General features: G+C 44.5%; 1 protein-coding gene across 1 annotated transcript; it reads right to left on the reverse strand.

The window, feature by feature from the left end:
• Positions 1-1,623: 1,623 nt before the first annotated feature.
• LOC144103293 (uncharacterized) lies at positions 1,624-16,918 on the reverse strand. The gene is made up of 6 exons (XM_077636053.1): positions 16,774-16,918; positions 12,447-12,559; positions 11,704-11,742; positions 11,029-11,064; positions 8,784-8,925; positions 1,624-1,710 (listed from the first exon to the last, which is right to left on the reverse strand). Exons 1-6 carry the CDS (start codon positions 16,916-16,918, stop codon positions 1,706-1,708), a joined length of 480 nt encoding a protein of 159 aa, XP_077492179.1. The 3' UTR covers positions 1,624-1,705.
• Between the last annotated feature and the right edge of the window lie 1,891 nt (positions 16,919-18,809).

Consider the following 18,809-nt stretch of genomic DNA (forward strand, 5'->3'; position numbering starts at 1 on the left):
TACACCAGAGACAATTGACCAATGTTTTGCTCTGTGCATTGATGCTATCTTCTTCCGGGACATTTTACAGCGAACAATTAAGAAGGACATTGACGTCACACCCTAGAGTATTCGTTTTTTTTTTGGCCGCGGAGAAAAACAGTGTTGTGCCATATGATTGCTGGGACTACTTATTCTCTGAAAGAGCCGCATGATGGACCGCCAAGCCGAATCACCATGGTCGTCGAAATCTTTGTTTCGTGAACAATGCGCTTTGGTGCGGGGAGCACATGGTGCCCGGCAAGAGCCGCCTAGCTGGCTACTGTATCTGGATGCATGTGTGTGCCTCCCAGACTTTTGATGTTTGGGAAGGAGGGTTCATACAGGGGTAAGGTGGCCTGGTGTTTTGTGACGTAAGCGTGCTTAGACTTTTCTTTTGGCAATATTTCCGTGCAATAAAGAAAAAAAAAGTTGCGGCGATAGCGTAGTGGTCTCGCTGAGTGGCCCTTAAAGGAGATCTGTGCCCGCTGCCGCGGGTTCGACTCCCGGTCATGGGTATTGATTCCTTTTCTCTCTTTTCTCTCTTTCATGGTTCGAGCTCTAACTCAGCTGATGGTGAAAACCAGACACACGGCGATCGAAGCATGAGGTCCCGCAGTGCAGCTTCCGCTTCGAAACCGACCGAGAGGTTATCGATGCTTACTTCATCTTCAAAATGGGTAACAACTGTGTCATCTAGCCGTCTTTATCTTTAGCAAGTGAAGGGGTCGAATTCTTAGATGTACACATCCGGGTTTTCAATCGGTCCTGATCCCCCGTGGCCCTGTTAAAACTGTCTTTGCCCTACGCACGATGTTTTTGCCTGTATGCTTTCATTGCCATGTTGATAGCCTTTATAAGCGCTCTGTTTTCACATACAGCGTTGGAAGTTCTACGCTTTGTGTGCGTCTTTCTGCCTCTTCTTTTCTGTCGCCTTCGTTCAATTTTTGGCACAAATTGTTCACGTGCCCAGCAAAATAGGGAGACAGATTTTCTCGAGGCCCAAGTAACTGATCTTTATTTGCTCTTGCTTTAAACTTGACCTGAAGTTCATTATTGGGTTTCTGAACTCACATGCCTTGTCTTGAGCACACCAAATGAGCGCCGTTTTCATTTCGCCTCCACTGAAACGCGAGCGCCGCGGCCGGGATCGAACTCTCGTCCTCGAGCTCTGCTGCTCATAAAGACATAAAAGGAAGGGTGGGAAAAAAGAGAAAGTACCGTAGTATTGGGTTCTAAGTATTTTTTATTATCTCGAGTTCGCCATTCACCGACACCACGCGGCATGCCGCTCCGGCGATTTCACTAGCTGGTGAAATTTCCCTAGCGGGTGAAATTTCACTAGCGGGCCATTTCACTAGCGGGCGAAAAAATGTTGCTCCTTACGGTCAGTAGGCGAGTGCCCAAGAAGACATAACCCCGAATTTCAATCAACATCCTCGCGCTAAGCACCTGAGCGCTGTAGGAGACGCTGGCACGGAGGTAGCGAGATTGATGGTACATGTATTACACTTACGCAAAACTAGTCGCGAAGAATAGCACGGTGTTCAATTTGGTCTGCTCTTATGCGACCTGTACGTTTGCAGAGAAATCGGCAAGTCAATGCTTACTGTTTTTTATTTTGCATTTCTTAGTAGCAAGGTTATCGGCTTTCCAGGCGTTTCCAAGTATACGAGGGACAACTTCTCTAGCCTGCAAATATAAAAAATCACAGGTTAGTAAAGCGACTCTTCTGGATATTTGTGCCTTATTTCTTCGTTCAAAATCCATGTGCATTGCAGCGTACTATACAAACGGTTTTCCAGGGAAGGCTAAGTCTTCCCCAACAATTCTGGACAATATGATTTTTCAGCTGTAAACAGTTCATGAACCGAATTTTTTTCACCAAATATAATATTTCAATATAGCAATAAATATACCAGCAGATCACCCGAAGGCAGTCTTGTATTTTCTTCTAATAACGTTTTTGCTGTCGTCAAAAGCGTTCACCGTTGATTTTCTATTGCCGTCTTAACTGTTCGATACGACTGATAGAAACAATTTAAAGGGAAGATTTTGTTACATATAGAAGAATGGACTATTATCTTCAATATTTTCATAAAAGTATCTTACAATCTTCCATTTATCAAAATTTTTGTACGAGAATGTTGGGCATGATTATTCAAATCTAGGTTTTATAGTTGTGAAGGCTGCTTTTGTGCCAAAATATTGACAGCGTCGGCGGACATCAGAAAATAGGTGAGTAGAGTTATCTAGTTAGACGGTTAACTAATTTCTGATAATTAGCTATTAACTGCAATTAGAGATTTGTAGTCGGTATTTATGAACACACGCTTCAGTTATAATATGGACAACCCGATTATACTGCACGCTGTGTGCCTACAAATTCTGGTACATCGCGTCAAAATACTTGAGTTTTCAAAAAGCGTGCAGGCACAGCAACCCCTCCAATGCAAGCAACTAGTCCAGAAACCGAAATTTGTCAACCCACTGCACTAAAGGTAATCACGTTTTCGAAATTCTAAAAACTTTTATGGCCATTACTAATGGCCAGATACGTATCTCTAATTGTAATTAGCCGCCTAAATCTACCAATAAAAAGTTTATGGTAAATAATTTGACCAGCTCACTACTTACGATGATTCAGCACTCTTCTTGTGTTCACCATCACTTGTAATACTATGCAGCAAAAACCATACCTTTATTCAGAAAACCTCTTTGTGAAATTCACCTTAAATTCTCCCTGAAACGTGTGGAGGGTACACGATCTATACTTTTGTTGGTGAATGCCGCGTTATCAAGTACTTTCTCTGGCACGAAAAATGCCCAGCTTTATGGCTCTCAACTATTTCGCGGAAGCCATAATAAAAATGACCGGGGCGTTGTCTGTTTGATGAATGTACAGCGCAAGGCAATGAAAAGGGGCAGGAGCTGTAAAAGACACACACGTGCTCTGATCAACAACTTTATGTACCACTCCCTTGTCGAGTGCATATTGATTCTGCCCCCGAAATAAAATTTAGTTTCAGCGCCCGTGCTTGTCTTTTACTGCCCCTGCCTCTTGTATTTGCATTGCGCTGCACATATTCATCATGCAGAACAAAGTAGCCCGTCGACTCGCTCTTATGTTATCTTAGTTTAGCTTGATAATTTATTTTAGATTTCGAAAGCATTAATGTAATGCACACGATCGGTTTATTGCAGAGAAAAGTTTCAGGTTACAGGAATGTTTTAAACACGCACGCCTTAATTCGAGTGTCAGCAAAGCGAACTGATCCGTGATTTATACAGAACATGTACTTTAATCTCTCTAGACCGGCTAAACTGCGCTCGGATGTCGGTACGCTGAATATGCATGTCGGCGATACCTTTTTGGATTAAATGAATACGTTCAAGTTTATTCCCGGTTGTAGTGCCCCACACTAACTGACAATAATTTAAATGTGAATTGAAGATTGAGCTGTAAGTTATAACTTTAGTTTGTGTAGGAAGGATATACTTTAAACGGTCTATTACACCAGTGATTTGAGCAGTTTTTTAACACGTGGTTAACATAATAGTTCCATGACATATTTGAGGAAAATATTACCACGAGACATTTGAACGGCTCCACTATTTTTATAGGACGCAAGTTTCAAATAATATCTACATGCGATGGCATGAGTCTATTTTCGGCCTGAATATGACCTCTTTAGTCAAACTTGTTTATCTGCATTAAATTATCTGTGGACCAATCCTCGAGAGCTTTCATTGTGGTATAACACTGATACATAAGGTCATGAATGTAATTACTAGCAAAAAATAGAGTCGTATCGTTAGCATAATTGACTAACTTTGCATTGTGGCTAATATTGACGATATAATTTACGGAAATAATAAACAGTAAAGGCCACAGTGTACTCCCTTGAAGGACACCACATAAAAGAGGTTTCGGTTGAGACTGCATACCATTAATCAATAACACTTGCTGTCTAAATGATAAATAAGAGTTCAATAAATACAGTGTTATTGCACGAATACCATAGCCCTGCAATTAATTTAGCATCTTTTTCTGATTTACCAGGTCAAAAGCCTTCAAAAAATCTACAAAAAGTCCAACAAAAATGCCTTTGTTTTCGAGTTGTGTTATTGTTTATTCTTTTTTTGGAGTAAAGCAAGCTCAATTGATTTGTCTTTGCAGAAAACAAACTGAAATTGAGTTAGTAGGTTAAATTTATTAAGGGAATTTGACATTTTCTGATGAAGCATTTTTTAAAAGGCTTTTGAGAACTCTGGCAGAATCGAAATTGGTCTGTAGTTTTCAAGGAGACTTCTGTCACCTTTTTTGTAAAGGACAACAACTTTTGCTGATTGTTCTCTGACGGGCAAGACTGCGGCTACTAAACTGACGTTGAAGATATGAGTAAATATGGGCGCGGTTATACAAGCTGTGTGTTTAACTGGCCGTATGTGATTGTCATCAATGTCGCAGCCACTACTGTTGTTAAGCTTTCTTATCACTGATACTGCTTCGCGCTCTGTAACTGGATGCGGAAAAAATGTTTCTTCATTTTCGTTGCATATATATTTGCAAGCATCAGTATGAGGAACACAAGCACGCATGTTCGTTAAATAACTATTGAATGCATTAGGCAATTCTACACCTAAAACTTCCTTTCCATTGATATTTAGCTTGGTTAATGCGGTTTGGGCACAATCCCTCTGCAGAAGTGTATTTAATCTTGCCCATAGAACACTGTGTCGAGTATTCTTAACATCCAGAAGTAATAAGTGATAAGAAGTTCGTGCAATCACAGCTTTTTAGTCAGTTTATTTCTATATTTCTTAAAGATCACAAGGTCCTTAACCTGCCAAGTGCACAAAAAGTTTATATTTAACTTGTGTTTGGTTTGTATTCCTCTTTGTAGCTCTGGCGTTAACCATGGCTTGAGGATTTTACGACTTTTCGTTCATGTCGAAGTGAACGGTGACCGCGGAATTCAGAACCGTCGAGGCGTCGTCATGTCGTGTCCACGTCGATGTGGGGCCTCCCGCACAGCGATGTTCAGTGAGCCCACCCCCTAAGGTCGCTGCCTTCAGTTTTCCCGCCGAGGGCTGTTAGACTGGCCCTGCGCAGTCTCCGGGAAAAAGTCGCGGTAGAGGGTTCAGGACGACCCCTGGGCAATGAGGAACGAGCTGCGGCCGACGAGACTGAAGCCAGCGTTGATCTTCAAGAAACTCCGCGACGGCCCGGGGTCGTTCGGCATAGAGGGGTCGAGGACAATCAGCGGGAAACCCTTCGAGGCCCAGAGGGTGGTAGGGGCTGTGTCGATAGAGATGACCAGGTTCGCCTCAGTGAAAGCATAATGGCGGCGGTCGGGGCGGCGCCACACGTCAGCTTTTCGGGCGGATGGTCGGGGAGCTTCCACGTACTGCCCCACGGATGCAAGCGGCCATGGCATCTCAGCAGGAGCCGGAACGAATGACTTCGAAGCGGGAGCAGGGCACCGCAGGGCTTCGGCGTAAGTGAGACGACGTTGAGGTGAGGCAGGAGGGGATATGGGTGAGGCTCATCGGCAGGCAAGGGCGGCCGAAGCGCTTGCTGCACCTCCTTGCGGGCAACGGTGGCTATGGAGCTGGGAGTCGTGGGAGGTGCTCTGTACAGCTGGCGCAGTTCGTCGCGCAAAATCGAACGGATGATATCGCGTAACAGTGAGGCGTCGGTTCCGTTAAATGTAACTCAGCGGAAACGGACGCGGCGGACACGGGTCGATCGTACGCGGACGGCCTTTGCAGAACCTTATCAATCGTGGAAGACTCAGCGAGAAACTCCGCGACAGTCTTCGGAGGGCTGCGGACAAGGCCAGCAAAAAGCTGCTTTGACGTCACGCGTGAGATGGCGCAGCTTTTTGTCCTCGCACATCGCATGGTCTGCGCGCTTGAATAGGCGCGTCATGTCGTCTACATACGCTGCAACGTTCTCATTTGGGAGCTCTACGCGAGACTGCAGAGCGCGTTCTGCTCGTTCGCGACGATCCGAGCTGCAGTAAGTTTCTAGGACACGGCGGCGGAACCACTCCATGAAGACAAGTGGTGTTCGCGGTTTTAGAATCATGTCCGAGCGCCGTCGTCTAGGCTGAAGTAGGCGTTCCTGAGCTGGGCGGCGTCATCCCACTGGTTGAATGCAGCAACTCGCTCGTAGTGCTGAACCAGTCTTCCACGTCTTCAAAGATGTCGCCGTGAAAGGACTTCGTGATGCGGGGATTTTGGAGCATGAAATAGGAGGTGGTCGTGCCAGGCAACGGGTTGGTTGTGTCAGGCATTGGGGTGGCTCCGAGTAGTTCCCTAGACATACCTGATGGTGAAGGCTCGGGTGATAAGCCTCTGAGCCGGCGGCTGGCAAGGTGAACTGGTGTCTCACAGGGATAGGGCTGAGCCCCGGCTAACCGTAGGGGTGCGGTACATGGAATAGCTCCCATCTTAACTAGAGAGAAAGCACTGTACCGACCTCAATACGGCAACCAGCTTACTTAGACTGGCACGAAACGAGCCCAGATCAGTCCACGAAAGCGTGACCACATGCGTCACCTCTTCAGATGCCAGGGAACATTCACAGTGCTCTAAATGTGCGATCTGAAATGTTAGCAGTCATATCTAAATGGTAGAAAACGAAAATTATTGTGTAGCGATAGCTACATTACGGTAGCATTTCGAGCCTGCAGCGTGACGGCGCCATAGCTTTGGGGGCGCCGCCACCCTGTGGCTGCACCGCCACACTGTCACGTGGTGCGGAGCAGCTGCCGGCGGCTCAGCGCCGTGGGTGATCACGTGGTTCGTCACGTGGTTGGTCAGGTGACCAATTTCCACCCGGCCAGCTGTAGCTATTGCGTAACTCCCGGTTTAATGAAAGCTAAACCACCGCCATTTTTTTAAAGGGTAGATTAACCGTTTTTGAGAAATCAACAATATAGAGGTTGGAATATATTAAGCGTCAAGAAAAGCGTGGCAAGTCGTTCTGCGCCAGCGGATAAAGTGTTGACGAGGGTGTTGTTGCGGGCTAGTTGGTTTACTATGGTTGAAAGGGAACAGCGCAAACACAGGACGAAGAGAGGCGCAACACAGGCGCAAACACAGTGCCTGTGTTGTACGTTCCTCTCTTCGTGCTGCGTTTGCGCTGTTCCGTTTCAACCAAGATAAAGTGGTGACATAGTCGCTGACTAGAGCTTAGGTTTGCCTACAGAGTCGGAGAAGTGAGGTGCTTGGCGGCGAAGTTACGGAAACAGGTGTCAAATGTCCACTGCCTTCGCCCACCCCACACCAAGCTTTGTCGGATCCAGCCAAACAACACCTCGAGGGCTTTACCAAGGATGGCGTTGGTTTTTTTCCTTCAAAGGAAGCGTTTCTGGAGTAAAAAGTAACCGCCGCTGTAAATTACATCGTAATTCGCCGCCGGAAGCCCCCCCTACCTCCCCCCCCCCCACACACACACACCCACACACACATACGGTGCTGTGTACTTTGGGGAGGCGTGAGAGTCAATGCGGTTTTAAACGGCGGTTGCGGTTGCGTTTCAGGTGCTAGCTCAAAAAGACATCGAATCCTTCACCTGCAAGGTTTACACACGCGATTCCTTTCAGCTCACCGCATTCCGAATCCTCTTCAATCGCCCCCTAAATCGTGCATCACCGCGGGCAAGGTTAGGTTCGTTCCTGGCACGACACCCATCGCATGAAGTTGGCGCTGTTACCCCACTGGATTTGTCTTCGGTTGTCTGTGCTCATTACGTTGCCCCGAAGAAAAAAAATAACTTTCAATTCTATGCTGCCTGACCCTCTGTAAGCCACTTAATCGTTTATATTTGTAGTTGTAGCCACGTGCAATATATGTAGAGCCCTCCGTTTTCTGGTCGCACTTGATTTCATGCGATTCTTGCACGCCTCTCGCATATCCTGATAATCATGATAAAGTCAATTTCTGTCACTAAATTCGTTGTTTAGAGTACACACAAGGGCAAGGAAATGAGAGGCTCGTTAAGACATACGTATAGATGAAAGGGCACAGAAAACTAGTGTTATTTGCTAAATAAGCTGAAGACATCGCGCGAAAATTAACGCGTAATCTGTGCTTGTTACAGAGGAGTTTCCTTTCCACTGTTGACTTTAAATATCTCTTAACGCTCGTTATTCATATCTTAACTTAATTATACGATATGGTCGAATAATAACTTTTACAAGGAATGTTCAGAAACATGGCTCCTGATCAGGCATGTATCATGGTATCAATCATGTCTCATGATCATGTGTCAAGCGCTATGAACGCTAAGGATATCCTGCCCTAAGGTTCTTGTCCGTTTAAAATAGCTTCGTTGATGTTTAGCGGCACTTTTCGCAGCTTAAAACGTAGGGAGGACCCGCATGCAATGCTGAGTCGGAGAATGATGACTTTCGCAAAGAAATATTTCTAATAGATGAAAAAAATATATATTAGTGACCAGTTCTCTTCTGCGCTACCTGTCGTTTCCTTGCAGTCACCGAAACACTGAGAAAAAAGTAGGGAATTATGTGTCCCGCACAAAAACCAGGCACTTAGAGTAAAATGTTTTTGCTAGGAAAAAAATAACAAAAAATAACAGAATTATGAAAATTGTGCTGAATTACCCGATTTAAATCCCAATTTAAAGCGAAACAATACTGCCTGATATTCACCCTTAGCATCCACGAAAATATAATTACAAAAATGAAGGACGTATGCATACGCACCTATCAGTTAGGCGCACAAATACTTACACAGAAATTTCTGGACGTCCCCGATGGCGGTTCCAAGGACAGAGCCTCCCAGGGCGTTCACGTCCGTACGTTGCACCAGGTCGCAGAGCAGGGCGATGACCTTACTCTGAGAGGCGGTGGGCAAAGCATTCTTCACGAGGCACTGCAGAAAAAAAAGAGAACAAATGGAGAAGGCATATTGCGCAAGTGACCTCGGCTTAGGCTTCTGCAATGAATAACTCATGATGTCCAGTTACGTGGCTTTCAGGGAACTGTGACATGGTTTCATAGAAGGCCATATATTGTACTAATGTTCTATAAAGCGTCTGCTGCCTGAAAACAAGGACTGCATTTGGTTACTGACCAGAAAATGTTGTACCCGGAATTCAGACAGCTATGTGAAAAGAAATGCGTCTATTCTGCAATTAAAGTCAAACTAGCGATGTCTCTTCTTCCACCAGGGTAGCGGTCTATGATAGTTCCCTGTCTTGTTTATATGTTTGGTCACGAAACTGAGTGAGATTATAGAGAAAAGTATGAAGTGGGCTTGCTCAAGTAGGTCCGATATTCGACTACGTCTTGTCTTGACTGAGCCTTGTCTAAGGTTGTCGAAGTATGCTCCTCGAGTCCAATTCAACGTGCACATCGCCTCGGCGTTTTTTCAGAAAAGAAGTGTCGACCAATCATAGCTAAATTTTCGGACACTAAAATGAAAGACAAGATATTAACCCTTCGTAACCAATTTAAAACAGATTACATCACTATCAGTGAAGATTTCTCACCTGCTACGCGCCAGGCTCGAAAAAGACTTTTTGAATTCGGATCTAACCACGCTGGCCCTCGCTCTTTTAAGATACGATATAACAAGCTGCACATCAATAAAAAATGCTTCATGTATAACCCTACCACGGACACTGTTGAAGAAACCGTGGCACGTGGCGAATACTCTGCATTGGATTCTGTAGCTGGATCTTCCACTTCACCGTAGGGAATAGCGAGGGGTAATGGACAGTTGTCATCATCGATATCAGTTCTTAATACTAACGTCAGAAGCGTACTTAACAAGCATACTTCTTTATCTTCTGCCATAGACACATGCTCAGCTGACATTATAGCGCTAACGGAAACCTGGCTCCCAACGCATCTGTCAGATTCCGAAATCTTCCATAACGCTCATTGCTATTCGGTATATCGTTGCGATAGAACAGCCAAGCGTGGCGGTGGTGCTTTACTGGCCATTTCCAAAGACATTCCATCTTCATGTATCCTAGTCTTCAGCGAACTAGAACTAAGTTTTGCGTCAATAGTGATAGGTCATCTCAAATTGGTTATTGGCGTCTGTTACCGTTCTCCGTCTTATTCGTCTACATTCACTAACGAACTTCACGACGCTATAAATCTTGTTAGCGCACGATTTCCTTCATCACTGCTTTTTATACTTGGGGATTTTAATTTCCCAACTATTTTATGGACTGCTCCGCCGCCTTCTTCATCTCCCCCTTCGCATCAAGCTAAGTAATTCTTAGAACTATGCGCCACATCTTCGCTAACTCAGTTAGTTACAAAAGCCACTAGGACGATAAATAACGCTTCGAACACTCTCGATCTAGTTCTAACAACTAATCTAGAGTTAGCTACTCTGTGAAACTCAATTACTTGCCTTTACTGATAAGCTGTACCGCATACTTGACAACTCATCTTGCGCTGACTGCATTTTTTTTTGGATTTTTCCGAAGCCTTTGATAAAGTATGCCATAAAATGCTACTACATAAACTGAGCCATCTTAATATCGATCCTAACGTCTTCCAATGGATTAAATCTTTCCTTCTAAACCGTTGGCAATTTGTGCATGCTAATAACACTAATTCACCGATTGCTAAAGTGCTATCTGGTGTTCCACAGGGATCGGTCCTTGGGCCACTCCTATTTTTAATCTATATTAATGACCTTCCTTCTGCCATATCTTCTAACATTCACCTTTTTGCTGACGATTGCGCACGTTACCTGCCAAGATTTGTAAACGTGAATACGCTCTAGGATGAATTTCTCCGGAGCCTTGAGGTCGAGTTTTTGTACGAATGCACGAAGGCACTATTTTTCGTGGTTTTTACGCATCGTCGCGTCTTGGTTCATAATAACAATTATAAAAGGAACGAACGAGTTGCAGTCTCTTTGTACAGCGCATGTATTCTGCACCTAATACGTACAAATGCGCCTGTTTACGAGCGCACTCGACCAGCCGTTTGAGAGACATTGGGAACTTACCAGAACGTACTTCACAAGTGGAGTCACGAGGCTGGTCTGAAACAAAACATTATGTACAAATCAAATCAACCGATGACGTTAGGAACATATACAAAATTCTGAAAGCTTTGAATATCCTAAGCCAGGCAGTGGCGCTCAAGATTTCTGTTTAGCTCACATTTAAATCTCGGAACAGAACACTGATGCTCGCTTGCAAAATTTGCTATGCGCTTGCCGAATAAGCTTGTTTGGGCATTGCTAATTCTCTTTGCGGAAGAACAAGATACGATCTGCGGAAGAATTCAAAACATTGAATTGGAAAAAGAGAAGGAAGGAAAAAGGAAGAAAAGGAAAAGGAGGCAGACGGATGAACGGCATAAAGAATGTTAGCGTTTGCGTCAGCTAGTGAAAACTAAAGAGGAATAATTTAGCTAGTGAGTACTGCAAGAAAGCGTATGTGCTACATGGAATTCACAGAATATTTGAGCTAACTGCAATGTTTCAGGAAAATATTCTTGCACCAAATGAATTGACTTGCTATTTAATATTTTTTCAGATACTGCGACAGAATTGTTTCCTGTGTTTCCAGATGTCTGAATTTTAAAAATTACACAGGAAAGAAAACCCACAACGAATACTTTGAATCCTTGTCGCTTCAGAAAAAGGAAGGAACGTGCGGTGCGCGTTGTAACTCACTGTTGACTTCTTGCAGCCGACGCCGAAGTTGCTGTTGCACTGCACATGAAAGAAAATAATAAAAGGAACTGTTTACGAGGTCATGACCTTTACTCAATCATTCTAAGCTTTGGTTGAGTTCTAATTCGCACATGTGAGAATTTCGAAATATAGGCTACTGGAAACTATTGACGGGCTGACTGCGCTCGAAAAAAACAATTGGTGTGTGCACTTGAGAGCCCTAAACTATATTAGTCATGAATATTTATGAGGGCTCACCCACCCTCGCGGTGGTCCTCAGGGAATCCTCCCCATGCACAACTTCGCCGAACTCCACAGCAGGAAGGAAGCGCGGGCACAACAATACGCAGTACGGACAATGCTAAAAAAATAGCTTTTCACGTCAAAATTGATCACTGTGGCTATGCACCAGGTGCGGCCTGTGAATCATATCATAACTAAGGATTCGAAAGAAAAGAAAACTTCCTCTCTCTTTTTCTGAATTGCACACAATCAGGGGGTTTCCTTATAGAAAGTAGTACCGCTTCTTGCCACAGTTGTGTGAACAACTACGTTTAGCCCAGCTGCACTGAATTATGGTAACACTGGATTTTAGTCAGCACAGCGAACAAAAATATTTAACGTATAGAGGATTTGCATGTTTTGCAGAGCGTTATGAAATCTATGCCAGTGGGGTGGCGTCACTGGTGAAGTGATATGCGTGCTTTCATGGTGTTGTGGGGCACAGCTGCCCTTCGTCGTACCTTGCCAACAAGGCTGCTTGGTAAAGAGACGCTGAAGTTTCCACGGTTGCAACGAGACAGCTTCAGTGTGCCCGGCTTTGTGGCAAGGACGGAGTACTTGAATTCAGCAGCCACTGCATAAAACACACAGCCGCGACCAAAGGCATTTTCAATAGTGCGAAGACCTATATCTCTCAGGAAGGTTTGTCGTGTGGAATACCAATTATATTTTTCGGCTCATAACCTTATTTGTGAGGATAGGCGTGAAGTATGGTCGAGGCCGCAGCGTCTCGAAAAGCTGTGAAGAAAACTCCAAGTACCATTCTCATTTATAATCTAAGCCAGCAGAGCTAAAAGGTTGCGCAACGCAGGCGATAGTAATTGTGGAAATATTAGTTTCAACAATGCAACTGCCATTGTCATCTTTGCGCCCTGCTGTATTGCTCTGATTCGAGGAACCTGTAACACCCTTCCCTTAAGAAAGCTAGCAAAAATGCTAGGACTTGTTAATGAAGTCGTATCTTTAATATATTTTGAGAAATGGCTGCCATCATTCAAAAAAGGGCCGCCACCGCCTGAAACACTTTGAAGTAACGAGCGGTAGCTTTATTGATCATTCGTAAAACGAAAGTCTTTTCGCATTCATCGAGGCCAGCGAATAAAACCTTGAGCGGTTATTAAAAGTAACAAATTTTCCACCTAGATGAGCGATTGACGCCTAGCGCCATCTATCAGAGAAATTGCGATGCACGTCACCCATTGGCGAGTTAAACCCCCTCGATATACGCCCCAAACGGAATTTGCTTCGTTTGGGGGGGGTCAAGGGGGGCCTAGAATTAGGCTTGCGGTGCGATATAGTACCGCTTCAATTGGTAATTATATGTATATAATGTTTACCTGTTATTTATTTGATTTTACTTCTATACCACAACCTATAGAGTTTTATTTGCCTACCAAATTTGGTACACAACTGTCTCTGTATGGGTGCCCTTTGTCGGAGTATATTCAGGGGAACGAATGTAGAAATTGCAGATGGCGCTAGAAGTCTCAGTGCGAGATGTGCTGTTTTCTAGTTGCTGTCACAGATGGCGCTGTGATCTCAGGGTGGTAGTAGCCCCGACGAAATCTTGAAACGTGAGGTGTAAGAGCTAGCGCTTTTAAAAGAAACTGCGTCTTCATACCTTCGTGATTGTATGTGCAAGTTATAACTCGAAACGCGCTTTGAAACTAGCCGTGGTGAAGTGCTGTTTCGAGAAGAGCGCCGTCGTTGAAGCGCGCACACTCTGTTTTGGGGCCTTTGCTGCAGTGAACGCACAAAACGTCGTTTTACGAAAAAACTTAGTCAACGATAACTTCCTTCACGCAAGGTAATAATATTAACAGTGACTATCAATGTTTAGCGAGTGTGCCAAAGAAAACCAAGTGACTGTTGTTTACTTAGTTACGGGAACAAAAAGCATGGGTGTAAAGTTAGTGCAACAAAGAAACGAATTTCGCAGAGCGATAGTATAGGGATGAAACAACAAAGGATTATGAACAGCTACAGGAATATAGAGCTGCACATGAGGGTGTGGAAAAGCTTTCACCAGAGGGAAGACAACAAAGCGTACGGTGCAGTCAGAACGAATAGGAACATTGAATAAAACGCGCTGGATACACAATGCAAAGGCGAAATGAGAAACAAAAATGAAGAAATAGATTGCAAAAAAAGAAAAATAACTTACGCGGAAGAAAACTACGGTTATGAAGTAAAGAACAATAAGCCAGACGCTTTAAAACGCCTCGTAACGCGAACATGGATGACCGCTGTGTACACTAGGTAGCCCCTATAGCGGAGATTCGCTTGGTGGACGAGGCCGGCAAAGGAAAGATGCGATTTGCGCAGGTGAACGTACCGGGTTAGCAAAGGCAGATTCGGATAAAATACAGTGGCTCTTAAGAGTACCGAAAAAGATTTTGCAGGCCAAGGAAAAGTTAGCTCCCGCTCGTTGTGCTCAAATAATGGTTAGCTAGGGGAGTTGGCTTTTGGGGCAATGTTTCGCTGATTGCAGCAATTCTGCGTGACAAAAATTCTGCAGTCTGTAACTGTACACTGTGAATGAAAGCAAAAATATTTTAGTGCGAGAGCACTCATAGATTCACTCCCTGAGTTTCAACAGTGTGTGTGTGCGTGTGTGTATGTGGGGGGGGGGGATCAGTGGGCACCTCAATCGCGCTTGAAGTAGGCGGTAGCGTCCACCTACAAATTATCGGAAATATTCCGAAGCACCCCACTATGACACCTCGTTCAGCCGCCGCGGTGGCTGAGTGCTCGGCTGCTGGAGCTCGGCTGCTGACCCGAAATACGTGAGTTCGATCCCGGCCGCGGTGGTCGAATTTCATTGGAGGCGAAATTCTAGAGGCCTGTGACTGGGCGATGTCAGTGCAAATTAACGAACCCCAGGAGGTGGTAATTTCCGGAGCCCTTCATTACGGCGCCCCTCATAGGCTGTGTCGCTTTGAGACGTTAAATTATCATGAAACAAAGAAACAAAGTGGGACTTATTCTTTTCTTCCATCCCTCCTTTATCCAATTTTTACGGTGCGGTTCAGGCGTCCACCGAGCTGTGCTAGAGAACTCGCGCCATTTCTTTTCCTTTAAAACAAATTGTTTTAGACTTGATTTTGAGGAAAGGAAAGGTGCATAACTATCTGCCTGAGGGAGTGGATACAAAAATCGCGCTTTGATGTAGTCGGCATTGGTGTCTTCCTGAAAAAAAGAAAGCGTTTTTGCACATATCGAACCCCACCGCGGCGGCTGCGCTTTTGTGGAGGAAAAACGCTAAGGCGCCCGTGTGCTGTGCGATGTCAGTGCACGTTAAAGATCCCCAGGTGGTCGAAATTTTTCCGGAGCCCTCCACTACGTCACCTCTTTCTTCCTTTCTTCTTTAACTCCCACCTTTATCCCTTCCCTTACGGCGTGGTTCAGGTGTCCCACGGTATATGGGAAAGATACTGTGCCATTTCGTTTCCCCCAAAACCAATTATTATTATTATTATCACATATCGTGCTCAGCAATGCTGAAATGCGAGCTGTTGCTTTGTCGTAGCCGTGTTCTGCAAGCAGCACTTGTATGCTAAATTTTGTTATATAAATTTAGTGATTCCTGCCATGTGTAAGTAGTTCTCCTCTGATATGTACCATTGGCAAAAAAACATTTTTGCGTTCCTGAAGATTTCTTCTGCACTTGATTGTCAGCTATTTTTTATCTAGAGGGTGGCGTGTGCTCGTCGCTACATTTTCGGCCTTTAGTAACGTAAGCGACAACAAAGGTGCTGTGTTACTGCCTTTAATAAACATAAACACAATATTAACATAAAAGAAACGCAAAATTTTACATCTGAATACAGAACGGGAAAATAATGCTAGAATGCTTTTGAACATTGTCATCCTATTCGGGATCGTCTAATATCACATGTATTTCATTTCGACATGCCACAGAACAATCCAGGATAACAACATGTATATTTTAATAGAAGACGGCTTAAGTGCTGCGGTCATCGCGAAACCAAAAGAAAGTCTTCTATTGATGATGGATTTGAAGGTTTTGCGAGTAGTCAGCGAGAGAATTCTTCGCTTAGGTGTTACGGCATGCGATTTTAAGCGGACGCACCTTGCGCGAAGTTTACCTAGCAAGTTTGAAGATCGTAAAGAAGCTTAATCTTCCTGAGCCCTCGGAATGAAAAAAAGTCAGTGGATGTGGGTAATTAGGCCAAATGTGGATATGTGCGCTCGCATGACGTGTTCTGCTGCTGCGCTGCTCTGGTAGGTTAAGGCGGTTATTGGTGTGTGTGTTGTTTTATGTAAAAGTGAAAGAAGAACATGGCAAGAAGGCAGGCGCTATGGCAGGCGTTGCCACTGGTGGGACTTGGGTTGCGACCCAGATTGCTCTTCCCGAGCCTCGCGATTAAATGGGCTGCCGCCTGACACGGTTGGCAGATTGTCCGCTACTCGGTGGGCAGCCTGTACAAAACCAGCTTGGAACGGACGGACGGACGGACGGACGGACAGACAGACAGACAGACAGACAGACAGACAGACAGACAGACAGACAGACAGACAGACAGACGGACGGACGGACGGACGGACGGACGGACGGACGGACGGACGGACGGACGGACGGACGGACGGACGGACGGACAGACAGACAGACAGACAGACAGACAGACAGACAGACAGACAGACAGACAGACAGACAGACAGACAGACAGACAGACAGACAGACAGAGAACTCCCAAATGCGCGAATGGCCACTTTAAGCGCCAGCGCACTAAAACAAGAAGAGTCGGGACACAGATAACAACTTACGTGCGAAGCTGTACTTCGTCTTGGTCGCGTTGATGAGCGCGTAAAAGATGTCAGCGTAAGCCACCAGGACATCAGCAGCATCGTTGTGTTCTTTGAGGGCTTCGTACACGCACTGAAATACAAGGGAGTGTTTAGTGCCGGTCATAGTCCGATGCGCTTTATTCTTACGCCCTGCCAACGAGCTGAAATTGTTTCAGAAAGCAGCTTTTATCTTATCAGCATACATATCACAATGGGTGCCACTGATTCTTATTCAGAATTAAAAGGTGAGCAAAAAAAATTTCAAAAGGGGATGCTGTTGCAGATGTATACGCCTGAGCCCATCTGTTTGTCCACAGGCGTAAGAGAGAACTTCCAAGAAAAAGCACAAGTAATCAATCTTAGTACAAAATATATCTGTTGAATTCATTTATAAGTTGAAAACCAAGCAACCAGAATTAATGTCCTTTTGCGGAACGAACATGCAGCAACAGAACTTAGGACTACGCGAACAAGACAGGACAGGAGATAAAAACGAAAACGACACCACGGACGCTGTCGCTTCTATATTTGCGCACTCCTACTTGCTCATTGAATTGAACCGACTAGGCTGCAAGAACGTTCTACTGTTCAGAAACGAGAGTTTTGCATCTATAAAATAAATTATTGCGATGAAAAAAGCTTCTGTTGGCGAAATAGGAAAGCAGCCGGGATACAGGCTTGCAATAAAAATCACAGATATCGAGCTTCATCAATGCAAATTTAATTCAGCTGAAATTTTGCCGGTATATGTATGAAGAAGGTCGGCTAGGTATATTATACATGTTGACATTGGTGGCCAAATAGAAACAACCAATTATTGATTTGGTGAACTCAAGCAAGCCCTTTAGTTTAACTAGAAAATATAATTCTGTTCAGTGGCTTTAACATCGGCCTATTATCTTCTAAGAAGCATATCGCCTGATGTTTTGAGATTAGTATTCGCGGTATAGGTTGAATAATGCATTAAAAGAATACACTCGAGAAAACGTTGCGTTTTTTTAAGAAGATCATATATTGACTATTATATAGTATACCTTCATATGCAGCGTTACTCTGTGGCCAGCTGTGTCAGCGATTTATTGCGTAAGTATATGTACTCTAGAAGTCAACATCTTCATAAGCCTAACTTCGTCTTCTGCAGGACAAAGGCCTCACCTAAATTCTTCCTTTTAACCCTGCCCTCTACTAGATGCGACCAGGTTACCCCAGCAAACTTCCTAATCATACCCACTCGTCTGAATTCCTACTGTACCTGCTACACTTGCATTGTCACGAAGTGCACTCCGCACAATTTTTGCCTCTTTCAAAAAAATTTATTAGAAGAAAAAAACCTGAATATGGAGTGAGGCCTTGCACGTGTCTCATGAACCACATTGCGCTCTTGTCGCATAAGGTTACACCTAACACCTTCATTTCTATTAGTCGCTTCATCATGCTCAATTTAGGTCGATCCCTCTACCGATTCCTCAACGTTTGATTTTCATAGGTAAGTAGCGCCAAGATAGAGCAATTAAATATACTCTCCTCTTGTCAGATACTGGTAAGCGGCTCTCCATCACCTGAGAGTCCATGTCATGCACTCTATCTTATTAAAGTACTTATTTCCCTCTTGTGGCCCGAGTGAACAGCCGCTACTTATTCTAAGTACATGCATTCCCGCACTGCCTGTAAGGACCCACTGCCTATCGTAACATTACTCTCTTCAGGGTAGCAGCGCTATAGACAGGGACAAAGAAATGAACAAGGGACGAACACTCGTCCTGTGTTCGTTCTTTGTTCTTGTCTTATGCGCTGTTAGCCTCAAGAACATGTTTCCCAACTCACCCGTTTAACAATTGTAACCTTACTCCTGATGGCCGTCGAAAACTAGGATTGTTTCTGGCTCGCCGCTGTATTTTTGGTATTCTATACAGAGGACGTGAGACTCGACATAAAAAGGGGAAGAAGCAGAAAACTCTGCTGCCTGGTTCGGAAGGTTACTATTTAACAACTTTCATTTTAGGATGAGGGCGATG

The sequence above is a fragment of the Amblyomma americanum genome, chromosome 9 (genome assembly GCF_052857255.1).
Source record: "Amblyomma americanum isolate KBUSLIRL-KWMA chromosome 9, ASM5285725v1, whole genome shotgun sequence".
NCBI lineage: Eukaryota > Metazoa > Arthropoda > Arachnida > Ixodida > Ixodidae > Amblyomma > Amblyomma americanum.

Bases quoted from the DNA above. Each gene is read 5' to 3' on its own strand.
- LOC144103293 (XM_077636053.1), bottom strand. From the start codon at position 16,918: ATGACCGGCACTAAACACTCCCTTGTATTTCAGTGCGTGTACGAAGCC. The intron at 12,560-16,773 runs GTAAGTTGTTAT...TGTTTTATGCAG, and splicing joins GACGAAGTACAGCTTCGCAC to TGGCTGCTGAATTCAAGTAC. The intron at 8,926-11,028 runs GTAAGTTCCCAA...TTTTTTCTGCAG, and splicing joins CACTTGTGAAGTACGTTCTG to TGCCTCGTGAAGAATGCTTT.